The 18072-nt window shown below is 51.1% G+C and overlaps 1 protein-coding gene across 1 annotated transcript in view; it reads right to left on the reverse strand.

Annotated features, from left to right (window-relative positions):
- Positions 1 to 18072, reverse strand: part of Pkp1 (plakophilin 1) — a 47823-nt gene that overhangs the window by 6781 nt on the left and 22970 nt on the right. The window contains 7 exon segments of the mRNA NM_001394216.1: positions 959 to 1135; positions 1824 to 1979; positions 3572 to 3686; positions 5031 to 5208; positions 6026 to 6233; positions 8330 to 8474; positions 11212 to 11606. Of these exon segments, the coding sequence (NP_001381145.1) occupies positions 959 to 1135; positions 1824 to 1979; positions 3572 to 3686; positions 5031 to 5208; positions 6026 to 6233; positions 8330 to 8474; positions 11212 to 11606 (1374 nt within the window).

Genomic DNA, 18072 nt, shown 5'->3' on the forward strand with positions numbered 1-18072 from the left:
TGCTCAGGACTAGGTAACTATGAAGGGTCAGACTTTACCTGCCCCTGTGTATCCATCCCTGTGCCTGGTGGGGTCAATCTGAGACTCATGTGGGTAGGCAGAGAAAGGGTCATTTCTCTCTGTCATGGTGATTCAGGATTCGTGTCTAGACTAGCACTGTCCCATTCCCACTCACTCTCTCGACTCTTCTATCTCAGACACCTCTCTCCGTATCTGTTTACGTGAAACCACATGGCCAAGGGCAAATGACAACTGAAAAAAATCTGGTTATCGTCTTCAAAGTCTCCACTCTTTGTAGAGTCCAGTCCACATTTACTGACAGCTTGCCCGAGACCAAGATGGATTAAAAAGGATTTGGGTCCACATAGAGGTGGAACTGGCATCCCTTGCAAGCCTGCTCATCTGGATCTCAAACTGACATCTTGGTAAGACCTAATGTAGGCCAGTTTGGGGTCCTTTGAGACTCCAGACTCATCCTTCTCACAACCAGGGAAGCTACCTGACCTCAGGTTACCCATGTCTACTACTGCCCAAGTCTCTTTTGTCCTAACTATATCTAGGGAACAACAGCTAGAAACTACCAACTACCCTCTGGTTTTACCCTACACCATCTAACCCTTAAACTTCCAGGCTGATTCCAGCACCACTTTCTCCGAATCTGCCCGTTCCTCAAACTCGACTTACCTATCAGTTCATCAAATGTCCTCTACTGCATACACGGCTCAACTGGTCAGCCCCAAGGGCAAGAGATTATAATGTGGGCACTACCCAGAAGTTCTCAGAGGGCAGGAGGATGTCTGTCCCTGTCACTGCTCTGGCCCAAGGCCCAACATGCTCCCACCTGTAGCTCCAAGCTTACTCAGAGCCAGATATGTTTGAGAGACTCAGCCCGGGAAAGGATAGTCTGGTGGGAGATGCGGGGCAAAGGCTGGGGAAATGGGAGGGTGGGAATCCTCACCAGGCCCTTGCTGGCGGTCAGGTTCTGCAGGGCCCCGGCACAGGCCTCCAAGGTAGCGTCTTTCTTGCTCTTGCCCATGAGGTTCAGGTAGGTGCGGATGGCATCTGAGTGGTACAGCCAGCTGCTGCCCTTGGGGTTGGTCTCTTCCTCAGGGAGTGGGCAGTCATAGTTGTTGTTCTGTAGACAGACAGCACGTCAGTGAGGAGCCTGATGATATAACATACCCAGGCATTCTGCCTCTCCCCCAGTTTCAGGTTGTGGGTTCTGTTGGGAAGGATAGGGGAAGACTGCCCCCATGTTTCTCTTTCTTCTGTGCATCCCAGGACCCCCAAAGTGAGAGAACTGACTATGGATCTCTAGATGGTCTCTGGGGAGCATCTCAGAAGTATGTTCTGGGCAGCATCACCCCTGGGCCTCCAATTGTGTAAGGCCACACTAGGGGCTGGCAGCAAGATGCTGAGAATTTTAGCTACTTCGGGATGTCCAGGCTAACCTGGCTTCTACATCCTGGCTTTCGTCTATAGCGTCTTTCTTAGGAGGCCCAGGAAGTGCTAGGAACCTTTGCCCAAGATGGTAAGAGTTCTTTCTACTGTTTCTCTAATGCTCAAAGATCAGGCAGAGAAGGATGGTTGTCTCACTATACAGTAAGAAGAATGGAGGCCTGCAGAAAGGTTGGCCTGGGCTGCTACAGCCCGTGTGGGTTCCCTGCTGCAGTTCCTGGATCGTAGTATCCTTCCAAGAACAAGGCTTTGACCAGGACCCATCCTTAGGGTTGTTTTCTGGTTCCAAGAGGAGAGGGCTGCAGGAAGGTAGACCTGGTGGGTGCTTGGGGAGGGGCCCTCGCTCCACGGTGGGCACTACTCACCATCATCTTGTCACCCCTGTTGCTGAAGCAGCCAGTGGAGGACTTCTCGGTGTAGGCATTGCGGGTGTTGTACTCCAGCTGCCGGTAGCGGGTGGGCACCTCGGCGTCCAGGCGGTATGAGAGGTTATGCAGGATACACATGCAGTTCTCCACAGACTGGGGGCAAGGAGAGATGCCTGAGTACTGTGCCAACAGATTTCCGGGCCCGCCACCTACTCTGAGTATTCAGAATGGCCTGTACCACTGTCAGTCTGGAAAGAACTCACAGGTGCACCCTGGGAATAGGACATAATCCCAGCCTCTGTTACTTCCTGCCTGTCTGAGTCTGTACGACCTGCCACACCTTTATGGGCCTCAGCTTCCTCAATTGTAAACTGGGCGAGCCTCACTTCTCTTGGTTAGTGGAGTAGATTATGCACTAGGCCCTCAGTTCTGCATGCACCCACAGAATCAACAAATCGAAATTAGTTTTCTTTTAAAAGGCATTTCTAAACATATAGATTTCTTTCTAGGCATTATTAACAACTATTTATTTGGCCTTTATATTATACTAGGTTTTCTAAGTAACTTACAGATGATTTAAGGTACACAAAGGAGTGTGAACAGGTTATATGTGAATATACCCTCTATACGTTCCTTTTATGGAAAGGCTTGAGACTGTGGATTAGGTGTGCATGGGAATTTGGACCAACGTCTATGGTGACTGAGGGGCAACTGCACACGAAAAGGACCAATCATGGAGCCTTGCACATAGCACACATAGCAAGCAGTAGTGACCACTTACTGCTACCAACCACATGGGGGGCAGAAGACGAAAACGTCTTCTCCAGCCCCAGTTCCTTCTGGCTTTTCAAAGCATCTGGTCACTACAGTCTTTGCTGTCCCCTCTTCCCATGGTCACCCCATAGCCTCCAGCATTAAAGATGCTGCCTGCATACCGACAGTGAGGCCTGGACTCGGAGGACCTCACAGGAGCATTTGGATTCACAGCTGATTTGCTTTCAGTGAGCCTCCAGGGTAGGGCTTGGGAGTTACGCTTAGATCAGCACTTGGTCCCTGTTAGGACCAGGGTGAACCTGACTTCTATTGCTTTGGGGCTATCTGGGTAAAGGAGATGTGCACAGAGCAAGAGGAAGGGAAGCTCTTTGTCCTGCAGTTTAACAACAAGGCTGTTCTTGGAGGACCTGCTATCGCTTCCATAGAAGGAAGCAAGAGACAGAGATCCCCCTTCACTGATGTCCCTGGTATCCTGGGTGTGGGGACGGACTAGACCTCTGTGTCCTGAGCTGTGCTCAGCTGTGCTGGGAGTATCCCAGCCTCTATTTATTTTTTCTTCACAAACTGCTTTTCAATCTGTGCGTGCTGCTGCATCCAGAAGTCTAGAGAAGGCAAGAGGGTGACCTTCCAATGGTGTTTCTGGAGGTGAAACTGGTACAAGTTTCATCTCAGAAAGGAAACGGGGCCCCTAAGAATACTTTTGTGGCCTCAGCACCACAAGAACAATGTGGTCCCCCGAGCCCAAGCACGTTCCAGATGTCTCCTCCACTGTTCCTGCCTCTGCTCGTGTTCTGTCTCTGAGACAGATTTCACAAGCACTCGGAAAGTATAACCTTGACTTACGGGTTCTGGGAGAGAAATATCAGGACTAGGAGAGTCCCCGACTTAAGTGTGTGGCCCTGGGATTTGCAGCTATGGGCACAGACTGCAGGATTGGGGATGGAGGGGTCACCAGGGGCCTGCACCCTCACCTTGTCATCGCAGCGGCTGGCAGCCACACAGTTCTGGACATAGGCCATGAGGGAGTCAATGAGCCCAGAGTAGTTCCGCATAGTCTGGCGGCCAGCATCAGCTGAACTCAGATTCCTGTGAGAGAGAACCGGGAAGGAGGATGTGGATGGGGTGATGAGAGGGCAGGGCAGGGATGAGCAGAGTGCAGTGGGCATGCGCAGTGAAGAGCGGCAGACAGCACAGTGCAGAATATAAAAGTTGTAGCCGGAAGAAGAGGGGAAGAGAGAAAAATAAATGAAGAAAAAGAGAGAAGGAAAAGATTCATTCAGGTCTGCCTGGCCCCGGCTGAAAGGGGTCTCCTTTGAACTCAATTGTTTCTGTCCTGTAGCCCCAGGAACAAGACCCTCAAGAGCTCCACCGCATCTGGCGGCCCAGCTCCTGCCCTCTAGTGGCCATATGAGGGTCAGGCGTTTAGAAGCTGCTGCTTGTATTTTTTTTTTTTTTTTGTGGAAGCAGAGCAGATCTGAGGAGGTGCTAGACCATAAGGGTTAACCTGGGGTCCAGATGTAGTTGTCTTTAATGAAGATGTGTTCGTTCCCAAGCACTGTGGGTCCTCCTGCCTAAGGTGGTGTGTATGGTGCATGCACAGGATGTGTGTACGTGCGTGCGTGTGTGTGTGTGTGTGTGTGTGTGTGTGTGTGTGTGTGTGTATGTGCGCTGTCACATCCAGCAGTCATGTGGCCCCATAAAGTCCTTAGTTACTCTGACTTTTCATCTACCTAGCCTCTTTGTCTCACAGCCTGGAGGCCATGGCTGGAGGCTGGTTGGGAGAAGCACAACGGGAGACACAGAGCGAATACTAACTTCACCCCTACTCTGGAAGTTCTCAGAAGTTCTGGGGGACAAATTCCATTGTGGCAAGTGAGACCCTAAAGGGGACCTTGCTCCATGGTTTCCGTACTCCATGCCGGTAGCCATCCCGGAGCTCTGAGAGCAGGAATATCCAGACCCCACCAGGGCTTTGCCACACCCTGCTCTGGAACTCAAACAACATTGGGCAAAGCAGCACCATCTCCATGCCAGTGAACATGGCAAAGGTTTCTGCTCTCAGGCGGGAGGTGACTCACAAGCAGCCAATCAGTAAACTTTCGAATATGAGAATGTTCTTCAAGATAGCACAAGAAGTACATTTTTCCGTGGGCGGAGGAGGGGTTTTCAGTTGAGCCAGTCTGGCTATTCCAAAGCAGGTCATTTCTACTCTTAGATTCCCAATGCTGTCCTTTATTTAGAACCTCTCGGGACGTTGCAAGGCATAGCCAGACTCACAGACATTGGTAATGCCTGACTCTCTGTCCTGGAGCCAGCCCACAGAAAGCAGGGCCAGGCCAGCAGAGGCTACTCTGGCTGGATGTTGGCTGAAATGGGGGCTGGTTGTGGGAGGGCCTGAGCGGAAAGATCTGACACACCCTTTTCTCTCACCTCAGGCAGCCTGTGGCATTGAAGAAGACCTCGGGGTCCACTACTTCCCGGGACATGTTGCTGTTACCATCACACCAGCCAGAGAAAGGGATGATGACCCGGTCAGTCAGAACAGGCAGGGCATCGGCCACCAGTTCCTCCTTTAGCTCGTCAGTGGAAGACAGGTTCCAGAGCAGCCCTGCACACAGACACAGTCAGCTTAACATGGCGGGCTCTGCAAACCTGAGGTCTAGTGATACTGCCCTGAGTCCTAGCTCTGACAAATGGCCACCTTCCAGGTAGGCTTGGCCCATCAGACCATGGTCTGATTCCTCATGATCCTGTGCTCAGTGCCCATGTCGACTGCAGGTTCTGTGAGGTCTGAGAACATCTCAGAGTTCTCTGCCCAGGTAAGAACCAGGCACAGGGATAGCCCCTGAATTGCAGTCAATTGCTCAGCGGTTTTTAACCATATGTTTTGGGACTCAGAACTGCTCAATGTTCTCTGTTTTCCATTTGAAACCATACATGGAGAATATCAACCGTGACAGCGGGTCTAGGAATTCTTATCAGTTTATTACTCTGAACATTTTTGTCTTCTCTGGTCTAATTCAAGGTCTTCGTGGTGGCTTCTCCACCCTGTACCCCATCTCGAGTGCTTCATGTACTTTGTGAATACAGGGTAAGTGTACTGTAAACAGTCATCCCTTGAGATCCTCTCACCCCGACCCATGGACTTAGCTCCCCTTTTATCACCCGCAAATCCCAGTACCCCCTACCTAAAGCTCCTTCCCTTGCACCCCAGCCTTGAGGATGCCTTCCGAAGGGTGAACGCCGCCCCAGGTGATCATCTGGGTGCCACCATTTCCATTGAAGCCAGCGCCATGGAGCCCCTGAATTGTGGCTCAGTAACACCCACCCGGCTGTGCCTCAGCCTAGCCCAGAAGCATGGGCTAGAGACACAGCCTGCCATCTTGCCCACTCCCCACCCCGGTTTCTCTTCGGTAATACCCTACCAGTCAACTGTTTCTGGATCTCCGTGCTCCCGCTTCTCCTCAGGAGGCTGACAGCCTCACGGATCCCATTCTGCCTCCTGGTCTCCAGCTTGTTAGTGGTGCTCCTGAACACCAGATTGCGCAGAGCCCCGGCAGCAGCCTGCTGGACATTCTGATTGGGGCTGCGGAGGAGGTCCACCAGCTTGCAGATGCCCCCCAGCTGATAGACCTGCCGAGAGAGTTGTTATATATCATCTAAAGGAAGGGAGGGTGGGATATTTTTTCTCTGCTCAAAGTAACTGGTTTTCAGACCAAAACAAAAATCAGTTCAGGAGCGTACAAGTCAGCCACAAACAAATGCAGCAATGAGATTATGGGACTGACACAGACATGAAACCCTGAATTCAGAGCTTAGCTCCATCCTCTCCTACTCAGGGCCCTAAGCAAGTCTCTCCTCTGTCTGGAGCCATCTTTTCCTCCTCCGGAGCATAGTGAAGGCCAGAGGAGAAGATGGATCTCCGTGTACATCAGAATCCCAAGGTGAGGCAAACACATACAAGGTGCCACAGAAACTCTCCCATGGTAGAAATTTTGATGAAAACGGCCTCCATGCTTCTTGGAAGCCACTTGTGGTACACATAGCTGTTTGTGTGTTTATGAAGTGGTCTTGCAAGTGTTTTCCTAGCTGGCCAACTGTGTGCGGGGGCATAAATGAGTCCCGTTTTCACTGAGGGGAGGGGCTGGGAGGGAGGGAGTTGGGGGCTGGGAAATAGTCATATCCTTTAGTGGAATCTGAGGGAGTGGGTGTCTGTGAAATTCATGGCTGTCATTGAGCCCTGGGACTCCTCCGTGGCTGCTGTAGGACACGATCCTCCCACTGGGACCAGGGTTGCTGTTTGTACCAACCCTGCAGCAGCTGCAGCTGCCTGTAAGAGACCCTCAAGATTGGGTTTGCTGAGGTCTGGGGCGATGGGTCAGTGGGTAGGGTAGAAGTGCTTGTCCCAAATCCCGATGATCTGAGTTCAACCTCTAGGATGCACACAGTAGGTAGGAGAACTCACACAGTTGGAGGACTGAATCCTGACAGTTGTTCTCTGACCACTTCATAAACACACTCATGCGCGCGTGTGCGTGCGCACGCACACACACACACACACACAGAGAGACAGAGAGAGACAGAGACAGAGAGACAGAGAGAGACAGACAGACACACACACAGAGCGACAGAGAGACAGAGACAGAGAGAGACACAGAGAGACAGAGATAGAGAGAGACACACAGAGAGAGACAGACAGACAGAGAGAGAGACAGACAGACAGGTAGGCACACACACACACAGAGACACAGAGAGAGACAGAGACAGAGAGAGACAGACAGACACAGAGACAGAGAGACAGAGACAGAGAGAGACAGAGAGACAGAGAGACAGAGAGACAGAGAGAGACACAGACACATACACAGAGAGAGACAGAGAGACAGACAGACAGATAGGCACAGAGAGAGAGAGACACAGAGAGACAGAGAGAGACAGACACACAGAGAGAGAGACACACACACACAGAGAGACAGACAGACAGATAGGCACACACACACATACACACACACACAGAGAAAGAGAGAGAGAGAGAGAGAGAGAGAGAGAGAGAGAGAGAGAGAGAGAATAAATGAGTAAATAAAAATTAAAGATTTAAAGATCGGGCTTGTTACTAGAAGGTGGGGATGGAGAGAATCATTGACTCTTGAGAGTCCAGCCACTCCTTCCCACACCTCCCTCCCAGAGATATTTAATTCTTTCCAAGGTGCACAGATCCTGGAGGTGACAGAGTAAATAGTATGTGAAAGGTTAGATGAAGATTGAGGGGGGTCTCCATCTACACATCTGTGCCAGGACGAGACTTGTTTTGGGGTCACTTGAGCTCTTGTAAGTTACTCACCCACCACGCTCTATAAATAAGCCCAATAAACCCATTGGCATGGCAGCTTGTGTTCTGATGGGATGGGTATTCTGCTCTGTCATTGGGACACTGTCGGGGGGCAGTTGGTCTATCATCGGGACACTGTTAGTGGGAGGGAGTGACAGCTGTTTATTTTATATCACACTAGGGAAAGTTCATATAGCAATGGCCAGTGGGGGAGATACCATCCAAAGTCCACACAGGAGGCCTCCTCTGCAGGTTAAGATGAAACTCTGCTCTTGCAATGGCAGGAGCACTCCCCATCCCAGTGTCTGGGATCCAACTGCTCAAGCGTCCACTCCTCTCCTATGGTGGGGCCCAGGCTGACACACTCAGGACCCACCATCGAGGAAGGGATGCGGCCGGTTACCTGTTGCTTGGCAGATTCATCCTGGAAGCAGGTGTGCTGGATGTAATAGGCTCCGATGGCCTGGTACTTCTCGTCCTGGGAGCACAGGTACTGCACAGCCTTGGGGATGGTCAGCCCGCTACACTCAATGTCCTCACTGCAGATCCTGAAAAAGTAGGGTGCAGGGCATTACAGCGTGAACATGGCGACTCCAGTGAGCACGCTCTCTACATTCCTCCTCATACACTCAAATACCACGGCTTCCATGTGCCCTCTAGGGAAGCTGAAAAGGACAGGCTGTCTTGGAGAAAATCTTGTGAATGGCTCCCTACAAGGAAGGAAAACGGCCGTGTGCTGGGTGTCCCTCTCGTGGTACGAGATTGCTCTCAGGGGCTAAGGCCAATACGTGACAGTTATCTTCATATTGTGCACAAACTTGGCCCTCTTTCCTGAGAGGGAACTCCTCATCTATCCTGTGGTTGTGTTTGTTCCTGGTCCTGGAAGAGTAAGTGAGAGGCCTGTCTACTCTGTCTCTTTTCCTCCCCACATCCAGCTAGATGCTTGGCTGGTTGGCTGGTTTTTCCTTTTTGTCTTTTCGAGACAGTTTCTCTGTGTAACAGAACCCTGGCTGTCCTGGAACTCGATTTGTAAACCAGGCTGGCCTCAAACTCAACAGAGATCCTGTCTCTGCCTCCCAAGTTTGGAGATTAAAGGTGTGTGCCATCACTGCCTGACTTCCCTTCCAGGTTCTCTCTCTCTCTCTCTCTCTCTCTCTCTCTCTCTCTCTTTCAGTCTTTCACGTCCTGACAGTCACTGTATTTGTCTGTGTTAGGATCACTTTCATGGGACTAGTGGCTAGAGAGCCACTCCACCCACCATAGTACAGTCTGTGACTTGGTCCTAAAACCCTGCCCACTGGATTGTTCTACAGCTCAGAAACCATCCACTCCATAGGTCAGGTTCATGCCCACTGCTTAGACTGTCACTCAAGCTCGTGCATTAGGTTGAACCACAGCAAATGTCTATTAGTTCACCGTTTTAACTGAGTGTTTGGCTTCGCTGCAACCTCTGGCACGTTCCCTAGACTCTGGCAAGAGTCTGTTGGTTGTAGCAAGGCAACCTCAGTTCCAGGCATGAAGGCCTAGCCCAGGCCTGCTGAGTCTCCCTTCCAGGAAGCCTTTCTAAGGAAGGGAGTCCTCGGCTGGGAACTCCCTGAGCTGCCACGGTGTGCAGCCACAGGCAGCCTTTGCACCCGAGTGTGTCTTCCTTCCAAGTGGAGAGAAAAGGGCCCAGAGGGCAGAGACAGACCCTCTGTGGTCAGCCCTACCCCACCGATGTCCTCAGCATCTGCAGAGGGAACCCTCTCTTCATTTTTATGAGACTGACGCTTTGGCCTAGCTGGTGCTCAAGGAATAGCCATAGTTTTAGCTAGGGTCATCCAACTTTGTTTCTGAAGGGGATTCTACTCAAGGGGTAGAATTCTCTGGCCCTGGGATAGCTGCACACCTGTTCTCTATCGAGGAGGCACTGCCTTCTCTTCATCAGTCAAGTGTCCCTTCTGCGTGGCTTGTCACTCAATCCTAAACCTCCATTTTGGGGCAGATGGCGCCATGATTAGTCTCCCAAAGAGTTTCACAAATTATTCTAAATACATCTTATGTACTTCAAGGGGTAAGTACGTCAAGATACACTAAGCACATCTTGTGCTTCAAGGGGTCCGCTTTAAACTGGATTATGCTTTCTTTCAGAACAGTGTAGACTGATAGGAAAGAGTACAGGGTAGAGAACCAGATGTGTGGCCTTGGGGCAAGCTTGCTGTCTCTGGCCTTTGCTTACCCCTCACCAGGGTCTGCCTGGAAAGGGGTTGGACTAGGAGGGACACACAGCACCTTGGTCACCAAGAATGTGTTCCAGAGCTGCCCTGGGCTGCCAGCATGGCTGTGCTTCCTATGCTCGACACACAGAGTGTGGAGTAGATGCTCCCTAAATAGCTGCCCAATAAGTGAGTAGCTGTTATTAGGTCATAAGAAACAGTGGAAGGTTCATGCCGCTCTGAGCCTCAAAAGGTAGGTTTAATGTTACTGTGGGCCCAAGGTACCTGTGCCTATGGCTCTCTTCATGGTGTGTGTGTGTGTGTGTGTGTGTGTGTGTGTGTGTGTGTAACAGAGAGAGACAGAGATAGATAGAGACAGAGAGACAGAGAAAGGCAGAGACAAAGACACACACAGAAAGAGAGAGAGAGAGAGAGAGAGAGAGAGAGAGAGAGAGAGAGAGAGAGAGAGAACACATTGCTAGGACCTCCAGATGTCTGTGTTGGGTCCAAGAATGATTATTTAGTTTCAAAAGCTTATTTTAATTATTTTATATGTGTGGGTATTCTGCCTGCATGAGTATCTGCGTACCACTTGCATAACTGGAGGCTGGAAAGGGACATTGGCTCTCCTGAAACTGGAGTCTCATAGATGGTTTCGAGTCACAAACGTGGGTGCTGAGAATCAAACCCGGGTCTTCTGGAAGAGTGGCCAGTGCTGGTAACTGCTGAGTCATTGCTCCAGCCCTGAAAATAAGTATTTCTAACACTTTCCCAGGCACTGCTGTTGCCGATCCGAGAGACACAGTGTGGCAGCAATTAGCCTGCTAATCTCTCTGTTGCCACCCTCTGTTCATAGCTGGTCACCCTTAAGTCCTGTGTCCACAATGTCTAGCTTCTGTGGCCTTTTCGCTTCTAAGGCTCCTCTAGATCCATGGTCCATCAGACCAGAGACTCCTCCAGGCGTCGATAGGAAAGTCAGAACACAGACTGAGCCTCTCCCTTCCTCCTTGGGAGTGAGCGACCCTTGCAGAGTGAGCCAGGCTAGCAGATCACCTCCCACCTGTCCCCTCCACAGCCCTGCAGCACTCACTTGGAACTGGCCCTTGAGTGGCCAAAGGACATGTCCTTGTTGCAGGAGATAGGCGGCATGCACACTGGGTCTTGCTTGGAGGTGCAGGAGGGCGGCCTCACGGGACACTTCTTGACAGCCTTCTGACCGCTGCAAGTGCTGTAAAAGCTGTATCGGTTCTGGGTGGTCTTTTGGCCCTTGCCGCCCAGTGTGCCCTTGCGCAGTGTGCCCCTCGGGTCACAGTAGAGGTCAGGCTCGCTGCGGCTTGCCTTGATTTTCTGCATGAAGCAGATGTCACTGCCAGCGCCTGTGGTGGCACAGCTCCCTCGGGGATAGTGCCGGCTCCAGTTCTCCATCTGGCTATAGGAGCTGAAGCGTCTGTTGTCAGGCTCCCGCTTGAGGGTCCCATTATAGATCTAGACAGGAAAGGGGCGAGAGGATTAGTCTAGCTCTTGACTGGGAGCCTGGATCTAGCTGTCCACAGAGGTAGCCCTCCCTTGCCCCATTACAGTGTTCAGAGGATCTGGAAAAATTTGCAAAGAGAGGAACCTTAGGCATTTTTTCCCCCAAATTCAGGTTGTGGTCTGCTGTGGAATATGAGATCATTTTAGCAGATATGTCCACCTTTATTACAAGTATAGAATAAAGAAAAATACTGGAAAACATACAATACAGAGTGCAGGACAATAGAGATATAACTTGTTTTGTGCTACATTGAATACATTCTGAGTTGCAATGTAAAATGTATTTTACTTTTAAATTCTGAAAAATAACTCATCGTATGTACATGGGTGTTCTGCCTGCATGCATGTCTATACACCACGCATACGTCTAGTGCAGAAGAAGGCACCAGAAGAAGTTGTCAGATTCCCTGAAACTCCAGTTACAGATGGTTATGAGCTACCATGTGGGTGCTGGGGATTGAACCCGGGTCCTCTGGAAGAGCAGTGAGTGAGTGCACTTAGCTGGTGAGCCATCTCTGAGCCCTGCAAATATACTTATTGTGGGAGTATGTGAAAGGAAGCTCTATACCACTGATCTGGCCAATGGGCAAAGTCTAAGATGGGGGCTGCAAGCCAGAGAGGAGGGGTCCTCCAACAGCCACTCAGCATGAGCAGCACCCACGGGCTTTTGTCCCAAGTCCTCGCCTTGTCACTTAGGCCATCCCACAAAGCAGCTGACCGGTCCAGCTGGCGTCAGCTCGTGCACATGTTTGGAAATGTCTATTTTATTTGAGCTACTAGCTAGGGAGCCCCTGTGCACACAGAGGTGGTATAGGGTACAGGGTGGGTGCAGGGAAACCTCTGGGCTGTGTCATCAGGCTGGCTGGGAGAGACGCAGAGCAGAAACTTATCCGAAGGGAAAATGTACCATGAACCGTGAGATATCCCTAAGGGTCTTGTAAGTCCAACAGAGAATTATTTCTTTGGGAGGAGCCTGCAAACCCAGAGGCTTGGTGGGAATCAGCTCTGGTACTGAACTGTCCACAGAAGACTTTCCCAGACCCGTAAGCTGGCGGGTCTGGCCTGCTGGAACTTGTTCTCAGACAACAGGATCAACACTGAGCCTGATAAAACCTCCCCATACAGGTGCCGACTTGGGAGTCACCTTTGCTGGGATGAGCAAGTCCAAGTCCAGCCCAGAGGCTGCCCACCCAACCCTAAGAGAAGAGAGAAAACGGGATCAAACTGTGTGTCTGTCTGCAGGGATGGCTGCTGTGTGACCAGCAATTACCATCTACACTGGATCTCGCCACACAGGACTAAGGAGGGGCTGTTGGTCTGGTTCCCCCAAAGAACGGTGTCAAGCTACTAGTTGGAAAGTGGTGTCCAAAACCAGGAAGCCATATACTGTTAACCTTGGTGAAGGCAGGTACTCTCCCTTCACTCAAACCAAGCGGGCGCAATTTTCTTCCTCAAACTGGGTCAAACCACCCTGCCACACGGTGAGCTGGCCTGTGGGAGTTGGGAGAGACACAAACAATGCTAAGGCAGAAGCTGGAGGAGCCGGTGGTTTTCTTGGCATTTGGACATAAACCGGACTCCTTGATGACTCTTTGCAAAATTTACAGAGGCCTCCCGATCAGGCAGGAAGGCGGCAGATGGTGCTTTTGGTGATGGGGGAAGCAGAACACTCCCCCATGGGCTTCCAAGGGGAAGGCAACAGGAGCTCCCTTGTTCTCAGTAAGTGACACACCTGGACGTCATCTCAGACACCTGACAAGGAGTGCATATGCTCTCCTGGCCCAGACCCAGCAAAGACGCCATCCTGCTGATTAAGCCGAGAGAGGTTCTGGGCTCTGCAACCAGTGCTGGGAAAAGGAGCAGCAGGCGGCCTTGGCAAGTCTCAGCGAGGTGGGCTGCCCCCAGGGAATGGGCGAGGACCCCTCTCAACAGCCACACCCCAGTAGTGTCATCCATTCCTGGGAGCCCCGCCTTAGTTTTTAAAGTCACAGCGCTGGGTTGTATGAATGTGACATCTGGAGATGGCTCTCTCTCATCTCACCTGTGCCTTTTGCTGTCACTTTGGCGAGCAGGAGAAAAACTCAGCTGGACACTGTCCCCTCCTAACTCTACACAAGCCTGGATGCTCTCCAAGGCTCAGATAAATCATACTTACTGCCTCTAGTCCTGCCTGCACAGGTGGCCCATGATGCAGCCTCTAAGGCTGAATTGGCAGCGGTGGCATGGGAATCCAAACTTTCTTCATGCATAAGCGAGTTAGGATGCCTCAGAAGGATATGTGACCGTCAAGAGCACAGACTAGAGTCACACTGCCTTGGTGATGTCAGATGCCTCCTAGAGGGCAACCTTAGGCCAGGGGCTTAAAGCCACTATATCTGAGATTCTCCAGCTGTGTAACCAAGATCCTGAGTGTTGGTGACAGAGAGGGTCATTAGGCATCACGAGACTAATGTTTGTAAGTTAGAACTGGACGTGACACCAGGGCTTGGACCATCTGCATCTCTCTTACTCTCACGATGGCTGCCTTTAGGAGCCAGCCGAGGGGTGCATACATGCTCTTGAACTCCAAGGAGCCTCCAGTCTCTGCCTCCCTAATGCTGGGATGATGCTTGCATGCTGTCATGCCTATCTTTTTACATGGGTACCGGGGATTCAAATGCAGGTCCACATATTGGCATGATGATAAATCTGCTGACTGAGCTATTTCTCCGGTCCCCTCTGCTGCCCCTCCCCATCTTAATTTCTTAAGACAAGTTCTGTCACTAAACATGGATTCATGCCGAGCTAGTCTCGCTGGCTGATCTGTCCCCCTACCCCCTGTTGGCATTACAGATTTGAACCGCTGTGCCTGGTTTTCAAGTGAGTGCTAGGCTCTAACCTCAGGCCCTCAAGCCTGTACAGCAGGCACTTTACCAGTTGAGCCATCTCTTCAGCCCCTTGCTAAGGGGTTTAAATAACCCACACCATTTCTAAAGAAGGTTCTAGATAATCCATAAGGGGGGGGAACAGGCCCAGGAAGAAGATACCCAGTATTCAGAGTCCCATGCTGAATTTGGCAGGCTTTCTGCCAAGATGGAGGAGACTTTCCTTACATGGGTGCTCCTAGCATCTGCGGCAGGACACATCTTCATTGTCTGGATGCCCAAACATCACAGGATGTTTGTGGTGGCCCTGCCCCCAGGCTCCAAATGATAGCAATCCCACCCCCATTTCCAAACACTGTCTCTAAGTCTTAAGCAAACAGCTGCAGCCAGAGGAGAATGAATGGACACCTGTGCCCACAGCAGGTGGGAGAGTTTTGCTGCCAATGCCTCTCCAGCCACACCCCCACACTCAGATAGGGATCGCTGGCAGCCTCCTCCTCTTTGAATACAAAGGGGCATACACACACACACACACACACTCACACTCACACATATACACACACATTCACACATTCACACATACACTCACACACACACATTCACACATACACAGACACACACATACTCATATGCACACACAAACACATATACATACACACGCACAGGCACACGCACACACATACACACACATTCACACATATACACACACATTCACACATTCACACATACACTCACACACACATGCACACACACGCACACACATACACAGACACACACATACTCATATGCACACACAAACACATATACATACACACGCACAGGCACACGTACACACATACACACACACACTCACACACATGCACACACACATTCACACATACACACACATACTCACATTCACACACACATGCACACACACACATGCACACACACATTCACACACACACATGCACACACACACACACACTCACACTCACAGGAGCACACACGCCCCAGTTTGCATGCAGGACTGTCTCATGCTTTCTTGGGAAACTCAAACTTCAGGTGGGATTAGTCCATGAATCAAAACATTCCAGACTAGAAACTCAACTTCCTGGGAGCAGAACTGACCATTTTTAGTCAACAGGCTGGGCTAGGTGAGTAAGTTGAAGCCCAGAATGTGGGTGCAGAGACGTCCTTCTCCATTTGGAACATCTGGGGACTTCCTGGGAGGCGGCTCTTGTGACCACAGTCCAAGGCAAGCCAGATAAGACTGCATTGGCCAGAAACCTCCCCATAGTTAGCCCATGTTCTGCCCTCCCTCTTCCTAATGCTGCAGATGTCATTAGAGAGTCACCTGCTCAAAAAGGGAAGACAGGCTTTGTGCCGGGAGGTAGTTGTTTCCTTATGTGGCTGTTCCTGTGTCGGAGGAAGACACTTCTTCATCATGCTAGCGAAGCCCCCAGGTTGTTTAGTGGCTCTGCCTTTAACGCCCCTGCCCCCCAAATACTTTCTTTTCCAATGAGGCATTTCAACCCACATTGATGGTCCCTCTCTTCCAGCTCCTCCTTGAGTAGGAAGCTCTCAGGAGCCCACTAGTCACTTGCCACTGTGTAGGCAAGGAATGCGAGTTCAGGAGTGAGTTGGATCAGAGCAGATCAATACATTTCTTAAGCTCCAAAGGCCCAAGAAACTCGTATTTGCTGAAGTCATTGGGCTGGACAGTAAGCAGCCATTCTGGACGAGGTGGTACCCACCTGACTGTACTCTCTGCTTCCTTCCTCTGTATTGCTACCTGTTGGACTGTATTCCTAATTTTCCTCAGTTTATTCCTGGGCACCACCTAACTCCTCCCAGGAGCCCCCAGGACCCCCCTTGCCCCTGCACACACACACACACACACACACTTACTTGCACTCACACTTACACACTCACACTCACATGCTCACACACTCACTCACACACGCCTTTCTCAGGCAAAGCTTCCATTAGTCCCAACCTAGCAGCAGAGCTCACTGTACCTCTGCTATTTACCAGGCAAGCGCATCAACTTGACCCTACCCCTTCTATCTCCCTAGGCCCCCCTAGCCAGCCATCTCTTCCCTTCTAACACACCCTCTCGAACTATCCCTTAACAGCAGACACATTCTGACCCCCTGCTTCACCTACTCTCTGCCCACCTTCTTTCAAACCCCACATTGCTCTCAAGTGTCTGCACAAACCTGCCCCTTCCTAGCCCTGGATGCCCATAGTTGGACTCCTTTGGCTGCCCACCCACTCTCCCCTGGTCCTGTTTGTTCTCTGGTTACAACAGTAGGGCTCTGTCATTCCTCCATGCTTTTCAAACCATAGGCATTTTAACTGTGCCTAGCACAGGGCTGGGTTCCCAGCACACACACGCTGCTCTAGAGAATTTCTCCTGGGAATGGAGACTCCATTTGCCAATGAGTGCTGGGTTCCCCATGACCTCCTTGCCCAGGGGTCCCCCACAGATGAATGAATGGGCTGGTAGAGGAGGATAGGAGGAACTTTGAGTGGGGCAATATGGGAGTCACAGCCTGTACTCGGCTGAGTTCAGGACACTTTACCCTGACCTGGGACATAGCTGATATGTGGCCAATCCCAGAAAGTTCTATTTCAGTTCTGCGTAAGCAGACAGAAATGACCTACCTCTTTGGGGGCATTGTAAGTGCTGGGCAGGCCAAGATGAAAAGTGTCCGTCTCCCCAGCTATTAGCCCATTTTGAAACCACGCTTCTGCCAACAAGGTGGGGCTGGCCAAACTGGCTCTGCCACAGGACACACCCTTCCCTGCATGGCAAGTCACACACCCAGTGGAGTGTCCAACAGGGTCATGTTCAGCAGCAAGGGAATCTCCCCACGCCCTTCTCATGAAAGCCAGTATGCATACAACTTCACAGAATCCTCATCCCTTGTGGGCCCGGAGAGAGCTTTCTAGAGAAAGGACCTTAACAGAAAGCCTTTCCAGGACAGGCTCCATGGTTGTTTATTTAGCAACTCCCATTGCCTGCCTGTGCCCACTGAGGACCCTTACACAGTAATGACAACAAGCTGTCTTACATCTTATAGGGTTTTGTCTACTCTTGAGTAGCAAGGTACATCTGATATGCAGATCACTCTGCTGAGCTTTTCTGAGGGCTTTCAGACTCTGGTCTTCTACCGACAAGGCACCCAAGGGGGACACATAGGACCCAAGGTATAGAGAGTTCTCTGAAAGGCATAGGGTGCTGCTTATGTACCAGTCTGAGCCAGTAGGGGAGCCGCTGAAGCCTGAGTCACAAAAGATGGGACTTCATCAGGGAGAGTGCCGGTCCCTGACTCATCTTGAGAAGCAGAGGGCCCAGCCTGGGCTGGGTTTCTTATTTCCTGGCACACGGTTGTGAGAACAACCCCATCAGTCAGAATCCCTGATGTTCATCCAGGCAGAAAGTGGTGTCACTTGTCCTTGAAGGGAGCTGGGGTGGGAGTGCCCCTTTTGGAGTCCTCAAAGGCAGAGAAGAGACACACCCACAACACCATCACCAACAGCCTGAAACTCAGGGACACCTCAGAGGC

This window comes from Rattus norvegicus, chromosome 13 (assembly GCF_036323735.1).
Source record: "Rattus norvegicus strain BN/NHsdMcwi chromosome 13, GRCr8, whole genome shotgun sequence".
Taxonomy (NCBI): Eukaryota; Metazoa; Chordata; class Mammalia; order Rodentia; family Muridae; genus Rattus; species Rattus norvegicus.